Raw genomic sequence first — 23,404 nt, 5'->3', positions numbered from 1 at the left:
CCCCATGTTCCTTCGAAAACAAGAAAGTCAAGCGTCAGGTAAACTTGACTTAGCCGCGGATCTTTTCAATAGCTAGAAACTCCCCTGCCCCACACTCTCTTTTATTCCCCCCACCCACCGCCTCTCTCTCTCTCTCTGTCTGCCTCTCTCTCTCTCTCTCGATCTCTCACCCGTGCCTCCGTCCTTCAGGATTTCCCGATGAGTTTCCCTTCTTCTCATTCCCGCATGCACGTTAATCACGCGTAGGCTCTTTCTTGGGGACAGTAACTGAGTTGGATTTCGCTGGGAAATGGGCTTTCTGAACACCAAATTTTTCAGATGGATCTGCTGCTTCGGTGTTTTTGCGACGTTCTTCTTACTTGGCTTTATAATAGGTGAGCTTTATTGTACTGAAATATAGTTTATTCTATATGAAATATAGTTATTGCTATTTAAGTGGTGTTACTGTGTTGCACAAGTATGATTACAGATGAATGCATCTAAGATCGCAATGGCAATGAATGCCACACTAGCCGAAGTGCCGAAGACTGGCAGTTCCGGAACGGACGGCAAAACAGGCGTTTCGGGAACACACGGACCCGCGGCGTCAGGGTGTCACGCGCCTGCATCGCTGTATTCGTTATGACAGCTAGCAGAAATTAGACCGTGATATAAAGAGTAAACATTAATAAATTTAGCAAGAATTGAAAATGATTCCTTGACCTTTTCAAAGAATGCTGTTGGACAGGTCTGTTTCTGCAGTACTACTGTGTCTCTCAAAATGCAAATGACGACTAAAACTTTAAGTTTTGTAGAAATTTGCAGGCCTGTTGTTTATGATTTTGGTCCAACTTTTGGGTTCAGTTAATAATTAGTCGGCCCCAGATAGCACTAAACTGAAGCCTATCTGCACAGTTTTGTACTGTGAGACATAATTCACATAATTATCTGATGTTTCTGTCCAGATAGCCAGTCCAGTAGGCTGTGCCTTAGGCAATCAGATTTATGACTGTGATGCATGTTTCCATGATTGTAGATGTAAGTCTTCACATTGGTGAAATTACCATGAGCAGTGAGTTTCCAGTGCCAGTGATTTAACTGGTGCTATTGGACTATTCCAGGCTGGTTTACCAGACCAACAGACACCAACTTGGGTGAAACTCCCCCAAGTAAACTGCGAGCATTCCTGGATGAAATGCAGGCGAGAAACATCAGAGAACATCTCAGGTTGATTGTGCCACTCACTGATTTTACCCTTAAAACTTTGGAATGTAGCTATTACACACTAAATGTTTACACCGTTGTGGTTCAACAGGGACAGGACAGATGACATCTGAGTCATAAAGGCTGAATCGGTGTGTCTCACCTGAGGGAACCAGTGGGTGTTCACCTGATTCTTACCTCCCTCAGGAAATTTACACGTCTCCCTCACCTGGCTGGAACTCAGCAGAATCTCCACCTGGCCCAGCAGATCCGAGACGAGTGGCTCCAGTTTGGACTGGACTCGGTGGAGCTTGTGCCTTACGACGTGCTCCTGTCCTATCCCAACAAGACCAGTCCCAGTTACATCTCCATCATAGACCAAGCGGGGAATGAGGTGAGTCTGGCCTCTAACCGTGCGTGAAAGTGAGCAGAGCAGGCGAGCTTCAGCTTTCAGGTTGTTTTAGTCACACACACAGATATACTGTAGACCAGGGGTGGCCAATCTTATCCGCAAAGGGCCGGTGTGTATGCGGGTTTTCGCTGCAACTCCCTAATTAGATTACTAATTAGAGGACTGATTGGCTGGAGAGTCCTCACACCTCGGTTTGAACAGCTGACCTACACCGTCCCTTTGCGGATAAGATTGGCCGCCCCTGCTGTAGCCTGTACACCTGTGCAGCGAGATGCTTTTCCACCTCCATCCAGGATTGTGCTTTTAAGGAAATAACGTCATACAAAGAAAAATAAAATGTTATAAATAGATAAGAATAAATCATTTTACTATAACAAACAGCAATAAAAATAAAATAAGACTGCAAAATCAGAGTAAAAATAGAGAGCAAGAATGTCCATAGTTGTAAAATGAAGATAGATAATGAAAGTGGTTAAGAAATGCTCCCCACATGACGGGTTAAGAATGTCCAACTTACAGACCACTCATACTCACGAGCAGACTGCCATAAAGCCTGTTATATTAACAATTCAGGTTAAATACAACGGTTTGTAATGACAGACGCAGTCACTACTGTGGACGCTTGTAAAAACATTGTGTGGGCTCTGCGGATCATTGGCTGGAGGTGCAGCACAGTACCCTGTGTAGTTACCTTCATTATCGCCATATAATTATTATTATTGTGTGCTGTATTATTATTTTTCTGACTTTCAAATTCGACTTGAAGACAGACTTAGGGAACAGATCCTGCTCGTAACCTGTGGACTGCCTATAGAATTAGACATAGTCATCAAATTTCCTTTTTACTGGGTCAAATCCTTTAGCTAAACACAGTGTCACTTCATAACCCAGGTCCTGCTTGTTGAGGTCTGATCATTTTCCAAGTTTACATTCATATCAACATGTGGTTCCTTCTGGGTTTATTTGAACATGCAGCGCCCAGTCTAACCTGCATATCTGTGGCCGTGCCGCATTGGAGCACGCTCAGGCCCTCCTCCGCTCATCAGCGGAATGTTTTCAAACGGCTGTATTACGCCTAAACACCAACTGTGTCAGCTTCCCCGCAGATCGGTGACCTCAGGGGCCGCAGTCACGTTCCCAAGCCCTTGCTGAGGTCCTTTTATAATCGCCAGACTGTTAACAGTCCATAATTATCAGCAAGCAGTGCAGTGCGAATGCGGTGATTACGGTAAAGTGCAGTCATCACTACGTTAGCAGGTGACACTGGTGTACACCTTTTCAGATAGTTAACACCTCCCTATCGGAGCCCGTTCCAGAGGGATATGAGGACATCTCTGACATCGTGCCCCCCTACAATGCCTTCTCAGCTGAAGGTCAGCCTGAGGTGAGACCGCTGACTTAGTCTGCAGACGTTTTCTAATACTATTTGATCAACCTTTGAGGTGCTTAAAAAGATCAGCCACACATACAGTTTAGTTTATTACATTTGGCACAAGGCCCGGCTCGATGGGGGCAGGGGGGCGGGGGGGGGGGCTTGGCCCACTCAGTCATCCTGTCATAAGCTCAGATGTTCCTGTAGCTCACCCCATACTCTGAAGCTGAAGTTGGGCCTGATCCGCACTACTAGTGTAAAGGACCCCCTGCAGTTGTACCATATTTTTGTGTTAATTGGTTGAACGTTGCATCTTCAGGAGTAATTAACATCCATCCATCCATCATCTACCGCTTTTCCGGAAACATTTACATAGGCGGCGTTTCAAAGATGCAAAGCCAGCAGCCTGGCGATGAGGCGCTCAAGCCGGGAAACATCCCACTGGCCTCTGAGCCTTGGTCTGTGATTCTTTTGATCCTTTACCATCCACAGGGCGACTTGGTCTACGTGAACTACGGACGCACAGAGGACTTCTTTATGCTTGAGCGTGAAATGGGAATCAACTGCTCAGGGAAAATCCTCATAGCGAGATATGGCAAGATCTTCAGGGGCAACAAGGTCAGTAGCCTGCTCTGTTTTAAAGCGGACTGTGTGTTCGTGTCTGTCACCTTTTCTTCAGTACTGAGAGAGCAGGGGTCAGACAGTCGCTGGACCATTTAGGATCAAGTCCTTGCTCAAGGGCCTATAGTGTAATCACTCTACCAGCTGTGTGATTTGACCCGTTCACCCGCTGGTCACAGGGAAGGTGTCCTAACTCACTGAGCCACACACATACCGTAGCTGTCATTTAAAATTTTTTTATTTTTACCGCAGGTGAAGAATGCCATCCTAGCGGGGGCAAAGGGCATCATCCTCTTCTCTGACCCGGCCGACTACTGTGCCACGGGGGTGAAGGTTTACCCCGACGGGTGGAACCTCCCAGGGGGTGGGGCCCAGAGAGGGAACGTGCTGAACCTGAATGGAGCGGGGGACCCCCTGACCCCGGGCTACCCTGCCAAAGGTGAAACTGTGGCCTTGCAGAAATGCTGGCTGGATGTTGAGCTGCTTGTTCTTCAGTGCTGCGGCTGGCAGGCCAATGTTTCACTGCTGCAGCTCCCATTTCTCCACAGATTATACCTACAGGTACAGCATCCAAGAGGGAACCGGCCTTCCGAAAATCCCCGTGCATCCTATCGGTTACCACGATGCAGTCAGTCTGCTCAGGTACATCTGATACACCCTCCTGTAGCCACATGTGTCACGGTGCCGCATCTTTTCTTGCTGTTATTGTATTGTGTTGTGTTGCTGTTGGTAAATATCTGGTACCGAAACAGAAGAAAGATGGACTTTAATTCTTGGGTAGTGTGGTAGGGTTGCCGTTTGTAGCCAAATATTTCATGTTGCAGGAATATGGGAGGTCAGATTCCCCCTAATAACTGGAAGGGGGCACTCAATGTCACCTACAAGACTGGACCAGGATTCACTCCAGAGTTCAACAAACAGTAAGGCCAAGTCTTTGCTCCAGAAAGGCTATTGACGAACGTCTTTCCAAATGAAGGATTCAGCCAGTGTGGGGGAAAAAAGCTGCCTTTAAAACAGTACATCGCTGACCCGTGTCAGACTTCTGTCCTTTTTAACCTCGAATATTCCGGAAGCTGCTTTATGAGGATATATGAGGAGCAGGAGCATGTGAATAGTGCATCACAGGTAGCATGTGAATAGTGCATCACAGGTAGCATGTGAATAGTGCATCACAGGTAGCATGTGAATAGTGCATCACAGGTAGCATGTGAATAGTGCATCACAGGTAGCATGTGAATAGTGCATCACAGGTAGCATGTGAATAGTGCATCACAGGTAGCATGTGAATAGTGCATCACAGGTAGCATGTGAATAGTGCATCACAGGTAGCATGTGAATAGTGCATCACAGGTAGCATGTGAATAGTGCATCACAGGTAGCATGTGAATAGTGCATCACAGGTAGCATGTGAATAGTGCATCACAGGTAGCATGTGAATAGTGCATCACAGGTAGCATGTGAATAGTGCATCACAGGTAGCATGTGAATAGTGCATCACAGGTAGCATGTGAATAGTGCATCACAGGTAGCATGTGAATAGTGCATCACAGGTAGCATGTGAATAGTACATCACAGGTAGCATGTGAATAGTGCATCACAGGTAGCATGTGAATAGTGCATCACAGGTAGCATGTGAATAGTGCATCACAGGTAGCATGTGAATAGTGCATCACAGGTAGCATGTGAATAGTGCATCACAGGTAGCATGTGAATAGTGCATCACAGGTAGCATGTGAATAGTGCATCACAGGTAGCATGTGAATAGTGCATCACAGGTAGCATGTGAATAGTGCATCACAGGTAGCATGTGAATAGTGCATCACAGGTAGCATGTGAATAGTGCATCACAGGTAGCATGTGAATAGTGCATCACAGGTAGCCTGAACACTGTATCAGCAAAATAACCATCCAGTCAGCCGCTTTGCTTTTTAAGTCAGCTTATTACTGTCACTATGGAAACCAGTTAATTATTAAATGTTTAAAAAGGTGATCTCCAGGTTTCCAAGTTCAGCAGAAAAAGCTGCTACAGTGGTCCCAGTACAGAAAGAGTGTCCAGATCACTGGACGCTATTGAGCTTTAAGAAGGAGGGTCTGTTTTCCATGTGGGAACATGAGTCATTAATGTCGTATCATTATGGACCTGAGTCATGGCCGTTAGGTGTCCTGAAAGGGAGTCTCTGGCTACTGTACTTGCTTTTCCTCCACGTAACTGTGGACTCCCTGTCCCTGTTACGGATGTCCTGTCTCCTGGAGGGGAAAGTCTGTCCTTCAATCTGATGGATGTGAAATACAAAGATAATCCTTCTTTTCATCGTCAGCCAATAACACTGTATGTTCATTAAATGCATCATCAGCACATGGCGGTGATGGAGGGGGGCGGTTGTTGAGATGGTAACAGGCTGTTTTAATGATTTAATATCTTCTCCTCCACAGCAAGGTCAGGATGAACATCCACATAAACCACCAGGTCACGAGGATTTACAATGTCATCGGCAAAATCCGCGGGGCTGTGGAGCCCGGTATGATCCGCCTTTAGTCTTTTGGGTCACAAGGAATCACTAAGGATTTCGCAGTATGATTTAACTAAATTTAATATGAATAGCTAAAGTTCCACCCAGGAGCGACACGGTCCCCCCACATCCAGGCCGTATCTCAGGATATATCCCACTGTAGCTGCCTGTACCCCCGTATCTCCCAGACAGGTACGTCATCATGGGTGGACACCGGGATTCGTGGGTGTTTGGGGGAATCGACCCCACATCCGGCGCCGCAGTGGTCCATGAGAACGTAAGGAGTGCTGGCAAGCTAATGGCGCATGGTACGTGGGAGGAGAACAGAGGCTGGTCTGAATAAATCCCGTGCTGTTACTCAGCAAATTAGCTGATTTATGGTGAAGTAGCTGCCTGCTGTGTTTTTGTGACTTTGTGAACCATCGTGAGGTACAGTGTAACCTTGAGAATCATCTCGGGGGTGTGATTTGCATGCCTTATTACCCCAGGCTGGAGACCGCGGAGGACCATCATATTTGCCAGCTGGGATGCAGAGGAGTTTGGTTTGCTGGGATCGACCGAGTGGGCCGAGGTACCGGAAGACACAGACGTGCCTGTTTGGACCTTGCCCCGCCTAACTAGCTATTTTCCAAAAATGTGCGGCATATGAAATGCACTGTGGCCTCCACCTAATCTCTCTGTGATGTTCCCTTCGATGTCAGGAAAATTCCAGAATACTGCAGGAAAGGGGAGTGGCCTACATTAATGCCGACTCTGCAATCGAGGGTGAGCAGACACGTGATAGGAGTGCGATGGCGCCAGTGTTCGCTCGAGAGTCACGTGACATAGTGCCCCCGCCAACTCCCGCTGTCGTAATTGCAGGCATGTACACACTGAGGGTTGACTGCACGCCATCGCTTCATACATTGGTGTACGACGTCACCAAGAAGGTACCCTGGCAACGTTGCCGTGACAACATACCCTTTGCTTGTATGAAGATAACAAAAATGACCTTTTGAACGAGCGTGTGATATTACAAGTTAGAAGTTAGTCCCATGGCACTAAAAAAGGCTGTGGGATGTGCCCGGCTCAGATTGCCAGCCCAGATGAAGAGGGGGTGTCCCTGTACGACAGCTGGCACAAAAAGGACAACTGGACAGATGACAGAGACGCGCCCAGGTAAAAATACGGTTTGCCTGGTGCTTAATAAACAGGTGACGGGTGACGGGTGACGGGTCGCGTCTGCAGACATCTCACACGCCATGTTAAATTCCCCTTTTTCAGAATCAGCAAGCTTGGCTCTGGCAGCGACTTTGAAGCCTACTTCATAAGACTGGGGATCGCGTCCGGGAGGGCGAGATACACCAAAGACGGGGTGAAGAACAGTCACCTAGATTTATAGGTTGCCATGATCCCAGTTACCTATTGGTCATGTGACAGCCATACCGATAAGGCCTGTGTCATACAGCCATTCATTTGTTCTTTATTGTACATACTGCCTGTGTTTGTGTGTGTGACAGAAAACAGAGAAGTACAGCAATTATCCAGTATACCACAGCGTGTACGAGACCTTTGAGCTTGTGGATCACTTCTACGACCCCTCCTTCCGGAAGCTTCTTGCAGTGGCACGGGTCAGAGGAGCCCTTGTATTCCAGCTAGCTGAGTCCCTGCTGCTCCCGCTGGATTGCAACGAATACGCCAAAGCCCTGGACAAGTACGCCCGCAGCATCTTCCAGCTAGCGCAGAAGCACCAGGAGAGCCTCGACCAGTACGGGGTCTTCTTTGGTGAGCAGCCCACGTCGGGGCAGCATGATCGCTGAACCATGTTGGTCATGTGATTCCTCCATCAGTTTAAAACACTAAAGTCCAAAGGCCAAAGAGAATGTTTAAAAATGGCAACATTAATTAGTTTCCAACTAAAAAACACACTAAACTGCGAATCCCACCAGGTGCAGTCATGTGGATGCTCATGTTTGTTTCCTGCTTTTTACGTAATTTTTTCCTTTACATTCTTTTCGTTATTACATGAAGTCGCAGTGGCACCTTCATTACAATTAACGCAGAAAAATTCTGATATATCTCAGGAGGATGGATGGATGGATGGATGGATGGATAAAAAGATGCAAGAACTCTTCTTCGTAATTAAAAAATTTTAAGTGTCTCGGCTCCTATTTCAAGTCCTTTTGTCATGTGGGGGAGCAAACGCAATGTTGCCATTTGAAAGGAACGGGTGTTGAAGTGCTGCACGCTTACTGAAATCCCCGTTGTCTGTGCAGATGCTCTTTTCTCCGCCGTAGTGGACTTCACGGCAGCGGCCAAGGCCTTCCACCAGCGCCTCAAGCACATCGACATGACGAAGTTAGTGTACTGATAGATAATTTTTTTATGATACTGGCTTTGGACGATACCAGAGCTGAATTGCGCTTCGTTCCCCCAGCTCAATGGAAGTCAGAATGGCAAATGACCAGCTGATGTACCTGGAGAGAGCCTTTGTAGACCCCCTGGGGTTGCCTGGGAGACCCTTCTATAGGTACGTACAGTATAACGCCAAGTCACCCTGTTAGGTTGGTTTAATAATGTTGACAGTGTGAAAAATGCTTATCTTTCAACTCCTGCAGCCTCATTAATCACTGACTTTTTCAGCAGATTGTAATGTGCTGTGACACGGTACGAGTGACCTGCTGCTAGTGGTTCTTCTCCCTCTCTTTGGACAGGCACATCATATTTGCCCCGAGCAGCCATAACAAATACGCTGGGGAGTCTTTCCCAGGGATTTACGATGCCATGTTTGACATCCAGAACGCCCAGGACCCAGCAAAAGCTTGGGAGGAAGTCAGACGGCAGATCAGCATCGCAGCGTTCACTGTTTATGCGGCAGCTGCCACCCTCTCCCCCGCCGCTTAACACACTGACCCCATACTAGGAGGGAAGAATACCTGCATTCCAAGGCCCTATGACAAGCAGACCCCACTCCCCAGAGACCTGCATTCCCCAACAACGGCAGGCCCCCCTCAGCATCACTTAAGTTGTGCTCCCCGTGGGAGGAAAGGGTATATTTCACTACACTCTGTATAATGCCTTCACTTCACAGTAAAATCCCTACTGACTCTAGTAGATCTTTTGCTGTAGTAGATAATCCAGGACAGAGAATGACTTTTGATTAACACTGTGCCAGCAATCAGCATATCTTGCAGCAAAGAGGATGAGGAACCAGATTTCTGAAAAGATCTAAGTTGAAGACCCCCCCCCCCCCATAAACAAACAAACTGGTCTTCTGAGCTGCATTTTCTATGTAAACAAAGACCCACGTTTAAGGTGATGACAGATTCACACACGCAGCAGCACAAGCAGCCTTTCTATTAAGTTTTATATTCATTGTAATTACAACCCCGTTTCCAAAAAAGTTGGGATGCTGTGTAAAATGAAAAACAATGCAATGATTTGCAAACATATAAACCCGTATTTAATTGAAAATAGAACAAAGACAACAAATCACATGTTGAAACAGAAATGTTTTTGGTGCTCAGTTTGAATTTGATACCAGCACCACGTTCCCGGGCCAGGGGCATGTTTACCACTGTGTTGCATCACCTCTTCTTTTAAGAACAATCTGTAAACGTTTGGGAACAGAGGAGACCAGTTACTGGAGGTTTGAAAATGGATTCTTGGATTCCAACTGTTCAACAGTTCAGGGTCTCCTTTGTCATATTTTTCGTTTCATGAGCAAATGATTTCAATGGGTCAAAGGTCTGGACTGCAGGCAGGCCCGTCTAGCACTCGCACTGCTACAGAGCCATGCTGATCACAAGTCAGGTCAGATGGGGGTCATGCACTGGTACAGTGCACTGTCACGCTCACCACATGACGAAATACCTCGGTTTGCGGCCCCCTAGGCCACCACGGGGGCTTATCCCACCCTCTGGAAATGGCCCTCAATCTGCTGCAGCCAGGTGTTAACGTGGGCGTCCCCTTGGCCTGGTCCAGCCACTCGTGCCCTCAGCAATGAGGATCCCGTGAGCCGGATCTTCCTCAGGTAATCGCGCCACATGGCCATAGTGCTGTAATTGACACTCCCTCACGATGCAGGTAATGTGACCCATTCCCTGAGCAACCGCTCGTTCAGCAGTCAAACGAGCAGTACTTAAGGATTCTCCAATGAGACTGTGATGCCTGAGGCCACACTGGGCGTCTTTCTACATTGCCCCCTCTTTCATTTCATTAGATTGTTTGCAGTGTTATTTGCAGTCGCATATTAAGCTAAATAATCATCCAGCAGGTTTGATTTGTTTGTTTGTTTGTTTATCTTATCTTCATATTGTCGGTCATGGAGTACACACGTGCGGACAGTATGAAGGTATTTGTTTTTGTTGTGATAAAATTTTTCTGCCGAGTTAATCAGTGGTTGGGGAGGTCTTGTCCCGCGGCAAACAAGGGCATGACTGACGGCTGAGAGCCAAGGAGCACCTGCGAGGGCAGCTGATTGGAAGAGCCTGAGTGGTTGCCAAGCAAAGGAGAGCTTTTTATTTGAGTTGGATTTTGTGGGTTAATGTTATAGATGTTTAAGTGTGTTCCCCGCCTTGTGTGCGTGTAAATGGCCCGGGCGTGTCGTTATTCGTATCCCCTTATGTCTGTGTTAGGGAGAGGCAGTTTTGAGTTTCGTTCGTTGGAGTCACGTTCTTTTGCGTATTAATTCGTATTAGGTTTCATTAAGTTTGTCGCCTTCTTTTTGGCCAATTTGTTAGTGTAAAATTAGTGTAGAATGATTTGATATTGGTTGTTTACAGAGTAGGGTAATTCAGACCGGGAGTAGTCAACCATGTTCAACTGGCTGGTTGACAAAATCTTGGTCTGGACCCGAATTACCCAACTCTGGTTGTTTTTATTATCTGGGTAATAAACCCTTGCTTCTATATTATTAATCCCTTTGCATCCTCATGAATTTACTGCTTGGTCCCCTAACCAAGACACAGTACCAAAGGAGTCCAGTCTTTGTCTCAGGTCACTGGATAGTGTCCATGTACATGGCAGAACACAGCTATCAAATATTGGTTTTTGGCCTTGTCGCTTGAGCGTGGAGAATTCTCCTGATCCTCAAAACCTTTTCATGATATAATATACTATATGATATAATATACTATGAGGAAAGTCCCAAATTGTTTACACTATTACATTGAGGAACATTATCCTTTAATTGCTGCAATTTTTACCTACACTGTCTTTCACAGAGCGGTGAACCTCTCCCCATCTTCACTGCACAGAGCGGTGAACCTCTCCCCATCTTCACTGCATAGAGCGGTGAACCTCTCCCCATCTTCTCTGCACTGAAACTCTGCCCCTCTGGGAGGCTCTTTTTATACCCAATCATCTTACTGACCTGTTGCCAATTAACCTAATTAGTTGTGAGATATTCAACCGGACGTTTTCTTATAACGTCACACAACTTTTCCAGTCTTTTCTTGCCCATCCCAGCTTTTTTGAAACATGTTGCTGGCATCAAACTGAGCATATTTGTCAATAAAAATGTCCGTTTCAACATTTGAATATTTGTTCTATTTTCAATTAAAAATGGGTTTATATGATTTGCAAATCATCGCATTCTATTTTTATTTACATTTCACACAGCGTCCCTCTTTTGGAAACAGGGCTGTACATAGAAATTCACCAGAACATCCATGCTAATTGCTTGCTTCTGACTCAACCTGAATGCAAATATTTTATGAAACCTAATAAAATCTGAGTAGAATTTATTCAAACATGGTTAAATTATGACAGAATAGATGGAAAGACCACAAAGGAAATTGTCAACATTTCATGAACATCAAACCCAGACATAAAACTCTTTTCCCCTCCACAATTACCAAAGCAGACTTGTAGTACTGCACCCACTTACAGGTGAAGCCAATAAAAACGTCCAGGCAGAACATTACCTTCAGTCTTTGCACTGCGCTCCATCATCAAGGTGTGTTATATTGCTCAAGACCAGGGGTGGCCAATCTTATCCAGAAAGGGCCAGTGTGTGTGCAGGTTTTTGGGGTTGGGTTTGGGTCAGTTGTTCAAAACCAGGTGTGAGAACTCTTCAGCTAATCAGTCCTCTAATTAATAATCTAATTAGGGAGTTGCGGCAAAAACCCACAAACTCAATAACCCTATCTGGGTAAGATAGGCCACGCCTGCTCAAGACACATTTGATGACTTAGCATGGCGATAGAATTGGCTATAAGCAGATACAGGTTACACATCTTCAGCTTCAGCTTCATTCACTCTGGGACTCTGGCTTTTCATGGAAAAGAAGGAAACCATCCTGGAGTCCAAGCCCAACAAAACATAAAAACATGTATCAATGGTGGCTGATGCAGCGCTTGCAGATATCTGGCCTGATTGAGAGTGGAATATAATTAATTTTACTAATTACCTAATCAGCTCTGTATCCAGCAGGACACAACAAACACTTGAGAAACACATGCAATTGGCAAAAGGAAAAAAATCTTTGAGCTGTAGGGAAAATTTTGCTTTAAAAACTGAAAGAGCAGTAAAACATCCAAGGTCACAAAAGCAATAGGCCAAGGCATGAGACAGAGGGCAGGACAACCAATAATATACAGTATGTTGAAGCATTTTGTAACTATGCAAAAAATTTGCCATGCGTCTTTGCAGCGACCAAAACACTCCTACAGCTACAGGCCTCCATGCTTCTCTTTGACAGGTAGTAACTGGAAACAGTACAGCTGCAGTGTGCAGATTCTGTGGTCCCACCAGTGAGCCACTGGCAAAGGCCAGTGAATAGGCATGCTCACTGTCACCATGCCATCTCTCTTCATCCTTAACTTCTACTCCAACAGCAGAGACACCAAGACAGACTGTGCAGTTTTACTAAAAATACTGCAAGGTATGATGGGATTTTGAGATGACTGATACAAGTAAAAAAAATAAATGCCATACAGAAAACAGGAGTATGTGAGAATTACAGCTGGGGGTCCCATTTGGCAAGAGGCCTACAGAAACAGATGCCAGCCGGTGACAGCTGGAATCCTTCGTTCAGAGATGGTACAGTATGCGAGAAAGCAGGATTATTGAGGTGCTGGGGATGGTCCTGGTGGTGTCGTCGCGGTCGTTCTTCAGCCTCGTGCGGCATTCTCAGCCATCCATCTCTTTTCCCGGAGGTGGGTTCGTCACCGGAGGCAGGTCCAGGCGGGCCCATGACATGGGCTCTGCTTTCTTCATGGCGATCTCGATCTTAGATGCCATCATGTTCATGACACTCCTAGTTACATCGATCACCTGGCACAGAAAACAAAGCGGATGAGAGTGGTGAGCAATGCAGCAATTCCAGTTCACACAAAATGGTAAATTAAGTTCTGACTAACTGGTAGTATTGAGACCAATCTACAACAGCCACAGTGTATGATATCTGCCATCATATAACATACCAGCAAGGAGCCAACTTGAAACTACAAGATGAAGTACTTACACCCCACAAGCTGATTTGTTGTTCAAATTCCTTGTCACCTTCAAATATAATGTGGATCTTCAGCTGTTATATTTTTTTTTATTTTTTTTTGCGGGGGGGAGATAGCAGAGAATGTTTCAGATTAAACACAAAAAACGTTCAGGAGAACAGACACCCCCAGGCTGTCAGACTTACCACGGTACTATTAGCCTCCACGCGGCTGATCTCTGGATTGGAGTTTCTGGCATACACAGAGATTATCACTTGGCCCCCTGTCTGATGCCAGTCAAATCGACACGGCACCACCTTCTTCCCCTTCAAAGATAAACAGAGATTTCATTGGCCCTTGATACGCCACATGACATGTGACACTCACTATGATCAGGCCTGTGGTAATAATAACAGTTCTACTTGACAACAGCAAGGTGCCATTAAATTGCACAAGCTCACAGCACAACACCAGTAGAAATTTGAAATGAGTTTTGAGCATTTACAGTAATCCTAGGGACGGAAAAATCACTTTTACGGCACAAAATCCATTACTAACGCCTGGGTTTGCTGAAGTCACGTAAGAGAGAGCCAGACTAGGAGGGGGATTTAGTATGCAAACAAGGACACACTTACAGTATCCTGCTTCTTCCACAGGTGTGTCCCCTTAGTGCAGCCCTCTTGGGACAGAAACGTGTTGAAGTCTGAGGTCTTCCGTTTGCAGCAGCTCCAGTACTTCATCCTGAAGATGCAAAGAATTTTCACATGAACACCTGCGGAAGGTGCTGTCCCTACACCCCCGATCACTGGGGAAAGGCATTACCCTTCATGAAAAATGGGCACCCCTGGGTGAAACAGGCACACATCCTCACTGCCTTCCGGGCCAGAGAATGTCTGCAACATTATAAAATGAAAGACGTCACACACGTCATTCTGTGAAGATACGATACTACACTTCATTTCACAATCATTTGTCCAATGACTCTACAGCATAACATCTGAACACGCACCACCTCCAGAAATGTAACTGATAACCCAATGAAACAAACCTTTGAACAGCCTCCATTTTTACATGATGTTCCAACCTTAATTTCATCTCCTTCTTCGTCTAAAAAAAACAAACATTTTAATCAGAAAATTTTACTTCACTAATATATGAAATGGTAATTCTGATTAAATTACAGCCCCTACCAGTTTTATCCGGCTCATTGGCTTCTGTTAGCTTTAGATTTTCCAAAGATTGTTTCAGCGAGGATGCCACCTTTTGTTGTAACCTTACGAAGGGCTCATCCGGGCTAAAACAGAAAAATATTCACAATACAATTAGTATTATCAAACGTTTTAAGTAATGTGCAGACAGAGCAGAAGGTTATAAGCATAAATCTATGTAATCATTTTGATTCTATTTGAATATTTCCAAAATTCCCCATCTTAACTTCCCATATAATGGAAAGAGTCTGGAAAGTTTGCAGAAATTGACCATCCCTTTAGAAACCTAATCCCAGCACAGCAGTGAAGTACAGAACCACGCACCTCGGACGACTGATGGACTCCAGCGGTTTGGGTGCCTGAATGACATATTCATCAAATTTTGGTTTTAGGTCCTCCAGGTCCTTTTTCTCCCCTGAGGTCTTAACATCAGGTTTTACTGGCTCAGGGGGCTTCTCCTTATTGTGTGGTCCTTTGGTACAGCCCTGAAAACAAGCACAGAAAAAAATTTATACCATAGCTGAACTTACTTAAGGGATCTTATAAGTTTATAAGACCCTATTCTTAAAGTCTAAAAAAGCCCATTCAAAGGTCTTTATAGGAAAGGACGAGGAGCATGTAATAGTTCCAGAACTCAAATGTTCTGTCACTAGAAATCCCGTTAAACATATTCACAGTCAATCAGGCACTTACTGCGATGCTTAAAAAATCAGAGAAGTCGGTTGTCCGTCTTTTACAGCAAGACCACCCCTAAACAAAGGAAAGAAATTACTTTAAAGGAGAAGACAACTACAGATTAGGACTGGGATCATGCCTCAGCAACACAGACTCTCAGAGGTGACAACCAACACACCTTCAAGGCGTCGTGGAAGACAGGGACACCAGGGTGGTAGGTACAGGCGTCTGAGGAAGATAAAAGGACAACAATTGCAACAAGCAATTTAGATGAGTCTCGGTAACAAACACCGATACATTCAGATGACATTTGCCAGTTTAAATGCTGTACTGTCCTGAATTCTCCTACCTATGAAAAAAAAACCTGCCACACTCACTTTTACTTTTCACTCATTTTCACGTGTTTACGGTGTATAAAACCAGAGCCATTCGCTGATGCGCATAGTGGATCAAGTCCAACTTGGGCATTAACACTAGGAGTTTTAACGCAGAGGGCAGTTCCCCACCGCCGAGGTGAAATCATGGCGCCCAACGGTGTGATATGCACGTTTTTGCCGCAGCACTAGATCAACGTGTTTTTTTTTATTGTTCTCTTTAAAATACGCGTCGATTAACAAACGTACAGTTAAAACTAATCAGGCTAACCTCGGTGAACATCAAAGCTCTACCTTGCCTCGCAATTAAACTAGATAACTAGTTAGACATCCAATACGGAAGATGTCTTCCGTGAGACTTTACCAAGCCAATGAATTTAAAAGTATAAATATTAAACAGCACAAAACATGTGTACATCATATTTAAAAATACATCCGTTCTTATATAATCCAGGCTTGACGGCCAGCCAGAACCGTAACGCGGCGCCGGCGAAAAAGCCGGTAATGTCGTTCATTGACAAAGCTGTTATTTAACCGGAGTGATTTTACATTTTAATCAATGCTCATTTCGACTTACACAACACAACTTACCATCAGGATTCTGATCTGGGTCAAACCGCTGTCCACAACCTTTGTTGTAACACAGCACGGACATGGTGGTCTGGAAACAAAATTATATTTTATTTATGAAAGACTGGCTTATGCAGATAGAAATCTTTAGTAACAGTAAACAGATTGTTATGGATTTTAACTAACTGTGAATGAGCGATAACTAGCCAGCCGGTTCGGGCTGAGCACAGAACTACCTCCGCTTGGCCAGATTGCCTGCAGACCGCCGCCAGAATATTCCGGCAAGTTCGGGAAATTTCGCGAAACGCCGCAACGCGCACGCGCGGACCGCCTTCGGGAACACTCGCGTGGACAAGGCAGGGGGACGGTACTACTGTGCGACGTCAATCACCAATTCCCAACCTCTCATTGGTTACGTCGTCGGATTCTGTTGCTTTGAACACAGATCAGCCACGGATAGGACGTTGTAAATTCCGCCTACTTCGGGTACAAGGCGCTTAAAGTTAAGCGAAAATCAGTCAGCTGAAAGCAGTGTTGCCAACTTGGCAATTTTGTCACTATATTTAGAGTTTTTAGACCCCTCTAGCGACTCGTTTTCAAAAAAGCGACTAGTGTCAAATCTAGCGACTTTTTCTGGTGTTACTGGAGACTTTTGGAGACTCTGACGTGAAAGCACGTATCGTCCTTACTCTTCTCACCGGGCAGCGGGTGCTGCTGTGGGCTCCCCTCCCGTCCCAAAGCACTCACAGGTGGCCAGGCCGCGTGCAGCAGCCCCGCCCAGCTGCAGTCACAGCAGGAGATGTGCATCATTTTCTCACATTGCCATTGACAATTTTTTTCATTTGTCCTTTTTTGATCCGTTTAGATTGTTAATGTAGATTTTATACAAAAAATGTTAAGGGTTCACTTGTTTATTGTGACTTGTACACTTAAGCAAACCTAAAAAAGTAACTCTGCCAGAGTGTCTCTTTGGGGTCACTTTTGCCGGTGATATAAACGTATCTATGGAAAAACACTTTTTGTCTCTCCCACGACATTATTCCTCTCTCCTGTGTCCATTACAATTACATTCACATTATGCAAATGAGGCGATGGCGTCATTTAGCGACTTCTAGCGACTTTTGGGACAGCCAATAACGAGTTTCCTTGCTGAGGAGTTGGCAACAATGGCTGAAAGTGCAACAGGGATCATATTGAAAAAAAAGCAAGGAAAATGTATATCCCATTCTCTAACTCCTTACTGTTCTCTGAATCTTTTGCGCCTTCTTCCTTTTTTTGATACATGGTGGAATTTAGTTAATTTGGGAAGTTAGATTACATGTACAGTATTTTCATTCTTTCTGGTGATTTCTGTTAATGTGACTCTATGCTCCATATCATGCCATTTTGTTATTAATCATTTGTATGGACATGTGCTTAAAAAATAAAGATTCAAAAACATAAATAAAAATGGATCATATTTAATATGCTTTTTTTGTTTTACCAGAATACACACAACCAAATCCTTTTTCACACAAACTCAAGGCTGTTTGATAGACACAGGTACTATACATATCGATTTTGATTTAAAAAATGCGTCTTCCTTTCAAAGTAGAATATTTGTAACACAGATTTAGCGCACTACCGCCATCTATTGCCTCGGAGGGATACCGCGCTGTTCTTCACTATACATATCTGCATTTATAATCCGAAGGGCACCGAACCCATTCTAGTTTTATACACCGTTTACAGTTAGCACGCTCCCTCTTTACCGTACACTTTCTAACACTAAAAAACACAATAAATCTGTCCAAGGGTTGCCAGGGTTGCTTTGCTCAGCTGGCTGGTGTGACATTTTCAATTCAAGACAAGTCTGCACACACATACATACATGTAACAGTTTTATTACCTTGCAAATAGGCTAGCTAATTTTAGGTTTACAGACTTGCCGTAATATGTCTTGTTTGAGAGCCTGAAAGTGTCACATTACTTTTATTATAACAAATCTATTTACTGTAGTGATAGTAAACTGCCGTATGTTTGTATGTTATTAGTGGATAATAAAAGTATCATGAAGTCACAGTGCTTTAGTGTCACATCAGCTGAGCTGCAGTTCACGCAGACAGTGGGCCAGATTTCCACATCTCTCTGGATTGCTATTCTCACTCCTCAGCTTTTCAATGTAATTGGTCATTTCTTCAGGAACCGGTGGAGCAACTCCCATGCGCTTCAGGAGGCCCCTTAAGATTTCCTGCGTGGAGTGTTCCGAGAGGCCAAAAAGGAACCGGAGGAAAAGATCCAGGTGTCCATCTCCACTCTGCATGGCTCTTTCTATTGCCGTCTTGTACAAGTCACACATGGGTGCTGGTTTAAAGATCTTTGAGATGGTGTTCTTCAAAGGCTGGCCAAGTACATTTTGGTGACGGTTTAAAAATGTGTAGTGCACATGCAGTGCTGCAAGGTACTCCTGCAAGGTCTGATGAACAAAGCAGAATTCCCTCTCCTGACAGGAGTCCTGTTTGTATATTTCTGTGCAGAGCCCAGAGTGCAGCACCACATCTCTGAAGCCCAGGCCATATTCTCTCAAGTCCACCTCATGAAAGACGAATCTATCTTTCTCTAGTTGTTCAAAGGCTAATTTAGCCAGTTTAAGAACAAACTCTGGGTCTGTGTCCTGCCACTGTTGCAAACCTGCCTTCATCCCATAATACTTCTGATTCTTCATGTGCAACTGGAGAACCAGGTAATGTGTATAAAACTGAGTGAGTGTTGTGATCACTGTTCTGTCGGGGTCAGCGAACTTCCGCTCGAAAACAGTGGCCACAATCCAACAGAACACCGGTATATGGCACATGATATGCAAGGACCTTGCTGAAGTCACGCGTGACAAAACTTGACAGAGCTGTGCTGGATCTTTGAATTTCTGGGTGAAGTAAGCCTTCTTCTGATCATCATTAAATCCACACAGCTCCGTGTACCAATGGACACACTCAAAAGGGATCAGGTTGGCTGCCGCAGACCGGGAAGTTATCCACACGTGGGCAGAGGGCAGCAGATTCCCCAGCATTAGGTTTGTGAGTAACACTTGTGGTGTTGTCCGCTGTTCTATATCACTCACTTTGTCATTCTCCTGGAAATTAAGAGGCAGTTTACAGACATCCAAGCCATCAAGGATGAAAAGGACTCTACAGTCCTTCTTTTCTATGAAATCCATTTCTTTCATGTCCGGAAAGAAGATACAAATAAGGTCCCTCAAACTGATGCGATCTTCCTTAATTAAATTCAGCTCCCGAAATGGAAGAGGGAAGATAAAGTGAATATCCTGGTTGGGTTTCTCTTCTGTCCAGTCAAGAATGTACTTCTGCACACAGACTGTTAAACCAATACCAGCAATACCAGTTGTAAGTACATTTCTGACAGGCTTGTATTGGCCAGGCAAGCACCTGAAGATGTCACTGCACGGGATTGCAGTTCCTTGTCGTACTTGATTTCCATGGCTAGTCTCATCTTGCCTCACTTCATGCTCCCTGTTCACTGCATTCCTATCTGAAACCATCTGCATGTCAGTGTAGACATAGCTCAGAAAGCTTTGGTTTCCTTGTCTTGCTATTCCTTCAAATATGCAGTCATACCGCCTCTTCAGACAAGTTTTCAGGTCATGCTGGAGCCTCACTATGGAAAAAAAATATTTTCAAGTATTATAAAATCATCTTTACTTCTATTTCAGTAATCTTATGCAATGCAAGACAAACCCACAACATGAATTGGTTTTTTAAAATTAATCTGTCTGAATGATATCTACATTAATTCCCGGGAGGGGGCTTACATCGTATGCAGCTCTTCTCCAGCTCCTCAGCCAAGTCATGCACCTTGATGTCATGGAGAACGCGCAGGGTTACATTCAGCGCTCCCCCTTTTCCGCAGCGTTCCAGCATCTTGTCCACAATGTCCAGGATATCAGCATTTTTGTCCAGATGACCCTCAAAATACTCAGCGTGGTGCTTGAGCAGGCACATCTTGAACAGAAGCAACTTCATCTCACTGAGATTATTTAGAGTCTTTTGGATTGACTGCAATTTAGAAGAAGAAAGAAATCAATGATCAGGCAATTGCTTCAAGTATTTCTGAAAGACGAAACTAATTTAACATGTTTTTTATTTCTCGTTTTTTCTGTGATGGCATAGTAAAAAAATTGAGCAATTACAATGCGGTGTAATAACTAAAAAAACTTAAGGTATGGAAATGGACCTGCATTTGGCCAAAATAATGCATATATTACCATTTTAATTTACCACTAAATTCCTTTTCATGTAAATTGAGACATTTAGTTTGATCATGTATTTGCAAAAGGTTTAAAACAATGAGTACTCTCTGACATCCAAAAAAGGTTGCTACTCTAGAAGGTTCAACATTCTACATATCTGCAGAAGCACTGCTATTGTGTTAGCCTGCATAGCTAGTAACTCTATGATGCCTGACTTTTCCTGCAGTACCGAAGAATAATTAGAATATTACCTTAAATATATATGGCAACTCCAGGGTGGCATCCTCAGTAGCTGAATTCGGCATCCCAGCATCCTCTTCAAGATCCGATGACTGCATTAACCCTACGCCACTTCGCAAATGCAACATCGTTATTTACAAAAATGTATCTGTACACAGTTTAAAATGCATTTTCATTCCAGTTTCAAAACAAAGACAAGATTTAATTTAAACCAACCAGTTTAGTGACTGTGACTCTACATTCAACTGGTTGGCTGAAACAAAATCTTGGTCTGGATTTTTACTTTCTGGACCAGAACTATCCAACTCTGGCTAAATTTCTTAGGCTACACACAATCCTGTTGTAAAGACAACTAAGCCCCCCTCCATTACATAACTGCTTACCCTGGTCAGATTCATGGGCTGTAGGTACGCCACAGTGAAATCATTTTTAACACAATATTTACAATGTTCACACTAAGTGAGAATGCAGGCCCTGTGACGGTGCACATGCCTTGAGGCGGCAGCAGCAGGGTCCTCCTTTTCCTCCTCTGGGATTTCGGAAGTGACACTGTTCTCATCACTTTTCATGGACCCATAGCTGGAAGGCGGTGCCTCAGTTCCGTCTGCCCAGTTAGGCTCCCCCACATCGACACTGGGCACAACCACACAACAGCAAGATTCTATTAACTATTTCATTTGTTCTCTCGTCCATGACGCTGCCCCACAAAAATCAACAAAGAACAAGGAAAAAGAAAACAACAGATAACACAGGCATTATTCCACTTACTGTTACAACAGTGGTTCTCACCAAATGTGGTTCTGCAACCCCAAAGTGGATCAAGTAACAATTTCCATTGGGTCACTGATTAAATGGATTATTTTGATTATTTTTTGTAATGTAGGACTTTTGTAGCAGCGAATGGGTCGCGCATTTTTTTGTATTCCTTGCAGCGCCGCCGCTCCCCCCCCCCCATTTTTGATAAAAATAAACTGATAGAAACAAACAAAAAACGTACAGTGTCACTAATATACATAGTATATGCGGACGTTTAGGCTTTTACAGAATATTACAGATTTAGGGTGTTATATGTGACTCCCGAGCTCCGCAGAGCGCTATCAGGCTCGTATTTCACGCCACATCCTGCCTTCGTACATGTTGGAAAAACAAAACGCCTCACCTCTGCAGGTCGGGCATGGACCCCGCCGGACTCTCGCTTCCTTCTGGGAGACTCATCTTAACACTGACAGAAAAAGCACAGTATCATTGTTTTTATCCTGAATCGTCTCCCATATAAAATTGTAGCATATATCGCTAAGGTCGCTATATTCACCATTTGAATATGTATGCATGTCTCAATTTTAACAAACACAGGTCCCAGTCGCTAGAATTTGCCCGAAACCCCTAAAAAGTGTCTCCATGCAGATCAGCCTACAGCAAAACCGACTCAGTTATGAGGAAAAGTTACATTTGGAAATCACAATGTAAATGCTTCTTACCAAACGCATGGGGGAAACTGTCAATGTAAGAGAAAATGTCGCAAAATGTCGGCAGAAACTATGTACAAGCGCGTTTCCACAAAGACTCTTCCGCATAACATCGTGCGGCGTCCGGTTCACAAGTTCATTTACCGTGATGTAATTCCTGTCTTTAGACGGTGATTGACATTTGCACCAGAATAAAGATATAAAACGTAAAGGCGATCTGAAATAGGTCATTCCCGTCTCTAAATGACGTTTAGTTTCTCTTTAAACGATACCGAGAATGAATACAAGGAGAGACGAGCGAAGGATAAGCCCTAGACTGCCTTTGTATGGCTTGCTGAACTGAACTGTGTATTTTACTTATTCACAGGGCTGCCAGCTCTCACGCATCTGGCGTGACACTCACGATTTCAGACTCCCACGCAAGAAATCCTACGGCAAATCTATATTATTCTATTATAAACCCAGAATTAGCTGCATCAAAAGCGTTGGGGTAGTTTGCAAACCCTACAGACTATTCACAAGGCAATAAAACTGCTACATACATAAATGCGTGTGTTACGGTGTTCTGACAAAACGTCCTACTTCATCAAAACATCCTACCGTAGTGCTAATCGATAGCCCTAACCCCTAAAACCTAACACTAATCCAAAGACGGTGGAACTGCACATGCGCAGAAAGGCTTGATTGCACGTCTCGATAGGTAGGATGTTTTGTCAGAACAACGGCACAAAAGAACCAATTACACTGAGTATTTTGCACTTGTGCATGCATTTCTTACGTCTGCAGAAATTTTGTTTTATGAGAAATATATTCTCAATTTCAATTTGATACCAGCAATACATTTTAAAAAAGTTGGGACAGGGGCATGTTTACCACTGCACTGCATCGCTTTGTTTACAGCTAAATACAGGTTTATATGATTTGTAAATCATTGCATTGTTTATTTTTTACATTTTACACAGCATCCCAACTTTTTTGGAAATGGGGTTGTAAGGAAATGAAGCCCCTTTAAAATGGGGTATCTTAAACCCAACAAGTTATCCAGCTAAGGAGCTAAGCCCACATTGTGATACTGGAAGCATCACTCATGGATACAAGTGGTTTCCAAACAGCAGC

The 23,404-nt window shown here is 44.3% G+C and overlaps 3 protein-coding genes across 4 annotated transcripts; 1 reads left to right on the top strand and 2 right to left on the bottom strand.

Annotated features, from left to right (window-relative positions):
• Window positions 1-135: 135 nt before the first annotated feature.
• naalad2 (N-acetylated alpha-linked acidic dipeptidase 2) lies at window positions 136-9,187 on the top strand. The gene is made up of 19 exons (XM_023792629.2): window positions 136-374; window positions 1,101-1,206; window positions 1,390-1,576; window positions 2,877-2,978; window positions 3,459-3,584; window positions 3,840-4,026; window positions 4,136-4,229; window positions 4,412-4,507; window positions 6,021-6,106; window positions 6,286-6,405; window positions 6,586-6,668; window positions 6,799-6,862; window positions 6,959-7,026; window positions 7,170-7,255; window positions 7,361-7,451; window positions 7,597-7,861; window positions 8,353-8,434; window positions 8,514-8,606; window positions 8,791-9,187. Exons 1-19 carry the CDS (start codon window positions 290-292, stop codon window positions 8,978-8,980), a joined length of 2,211 nt encoding a protein of 736 aa, XP_023648397.2. The 5' UTR covers window positions 136-289; the 3' UTR covers window positions 8,981-9,187.
• Window positions 9,188-11,803: 2,616 nt separating this feature from the next.
• Window positions 11,804-16,693, bottom strand: chordc1a (cysteine and histidine-rich domain (CHORD) containing 1a). Of its 2 annotated transcripts, none has more exons than XM_023792632.2 (12): window positions 16,576-16,693; window positions 16,361-16,430; window positions 15,574-15,623; window positions 15,414-15,470; window positions 15,045-15,205; window positions 14,703-14,806; window positions 14,561-14,619; window positions 14,335-14,405; window positions 14,148-14,253; window positions 13,719-13,838; window positions 13,545-13,607; window positions 11,804-13,354 (listed from the first exon to the last, which is right to left on the bottom strand). In XM_023792632.2, exons 2-12 carry the CDS (start codon window positions 16,422-16,424, stop codon window positions 13,211-13,213), a joined length of 999 nt encoding a protein of 332 aa, XP_023648400.2. In that variant the 5' UTR covers window positions 16,425-16,430; window positions 16,576-16,693; the 3' UTR covers window positions 11,804-13,210. The 2 variants fall into 2 exon arrangements, with proteins under 2 accessions (XP_023648400.2, XP_023648401.2); XM_023792633.2 differs by having other exon boundaries at window positions 16,526-16,608.
• Window positions 16,694-17,783: 1,090 nt separating this feature from the next.
• Window positions 17,784-22,887, bottom strand: LOC111833767 (NLR family CARD domain-containing protein 3-like). Its single transcript, XM_023792359.2, has 6 exons — window positions 22,301-22,887; window positions 21,982-22,044; window positions 21,315-21,455; window positions 20,834-20,933; window positions 20,145-20,388; window positions 17,784-19,990 (listed from the first exon to the last, which is right to left on the bottom strand). Exons 2-6 carry the CDS (start codon window positions 22,035-22,037, stop codon window positions 18,417-18,419), a joined length of 2,115 nt encoding a protein of 704 aa, XP_023648127.2. The 5' UTR covers window positions 22,038-22,044; window positions 22,301-22,887; the 3' UTR covers window positions 17,784-18,416.
• Between the last annotated feature and the right edge of the window lie 517 nt (window positions 22,888-23,404).

Source organism: Paramormyrops kingsleyae, chromosome 17, assembly GCF_048594095.1.
Source record: "Paramormyrops kingsleyae isolate MSU_618 chromosome 17, PKINGS_0.4, whole genome shotgun sequence".
Taxonomy (NCBI): Eukaryota; Metazoa; Chordata; class Actinopteri; order Osteoglossiformes; family Mormyridae; genus Paramormyrops; species Paramormyrops kingsleyae.
Note: the sequence above shows the minus strand (reverse complement) of the source record. Positions and strands in the feature narration are given on the sequence as shown.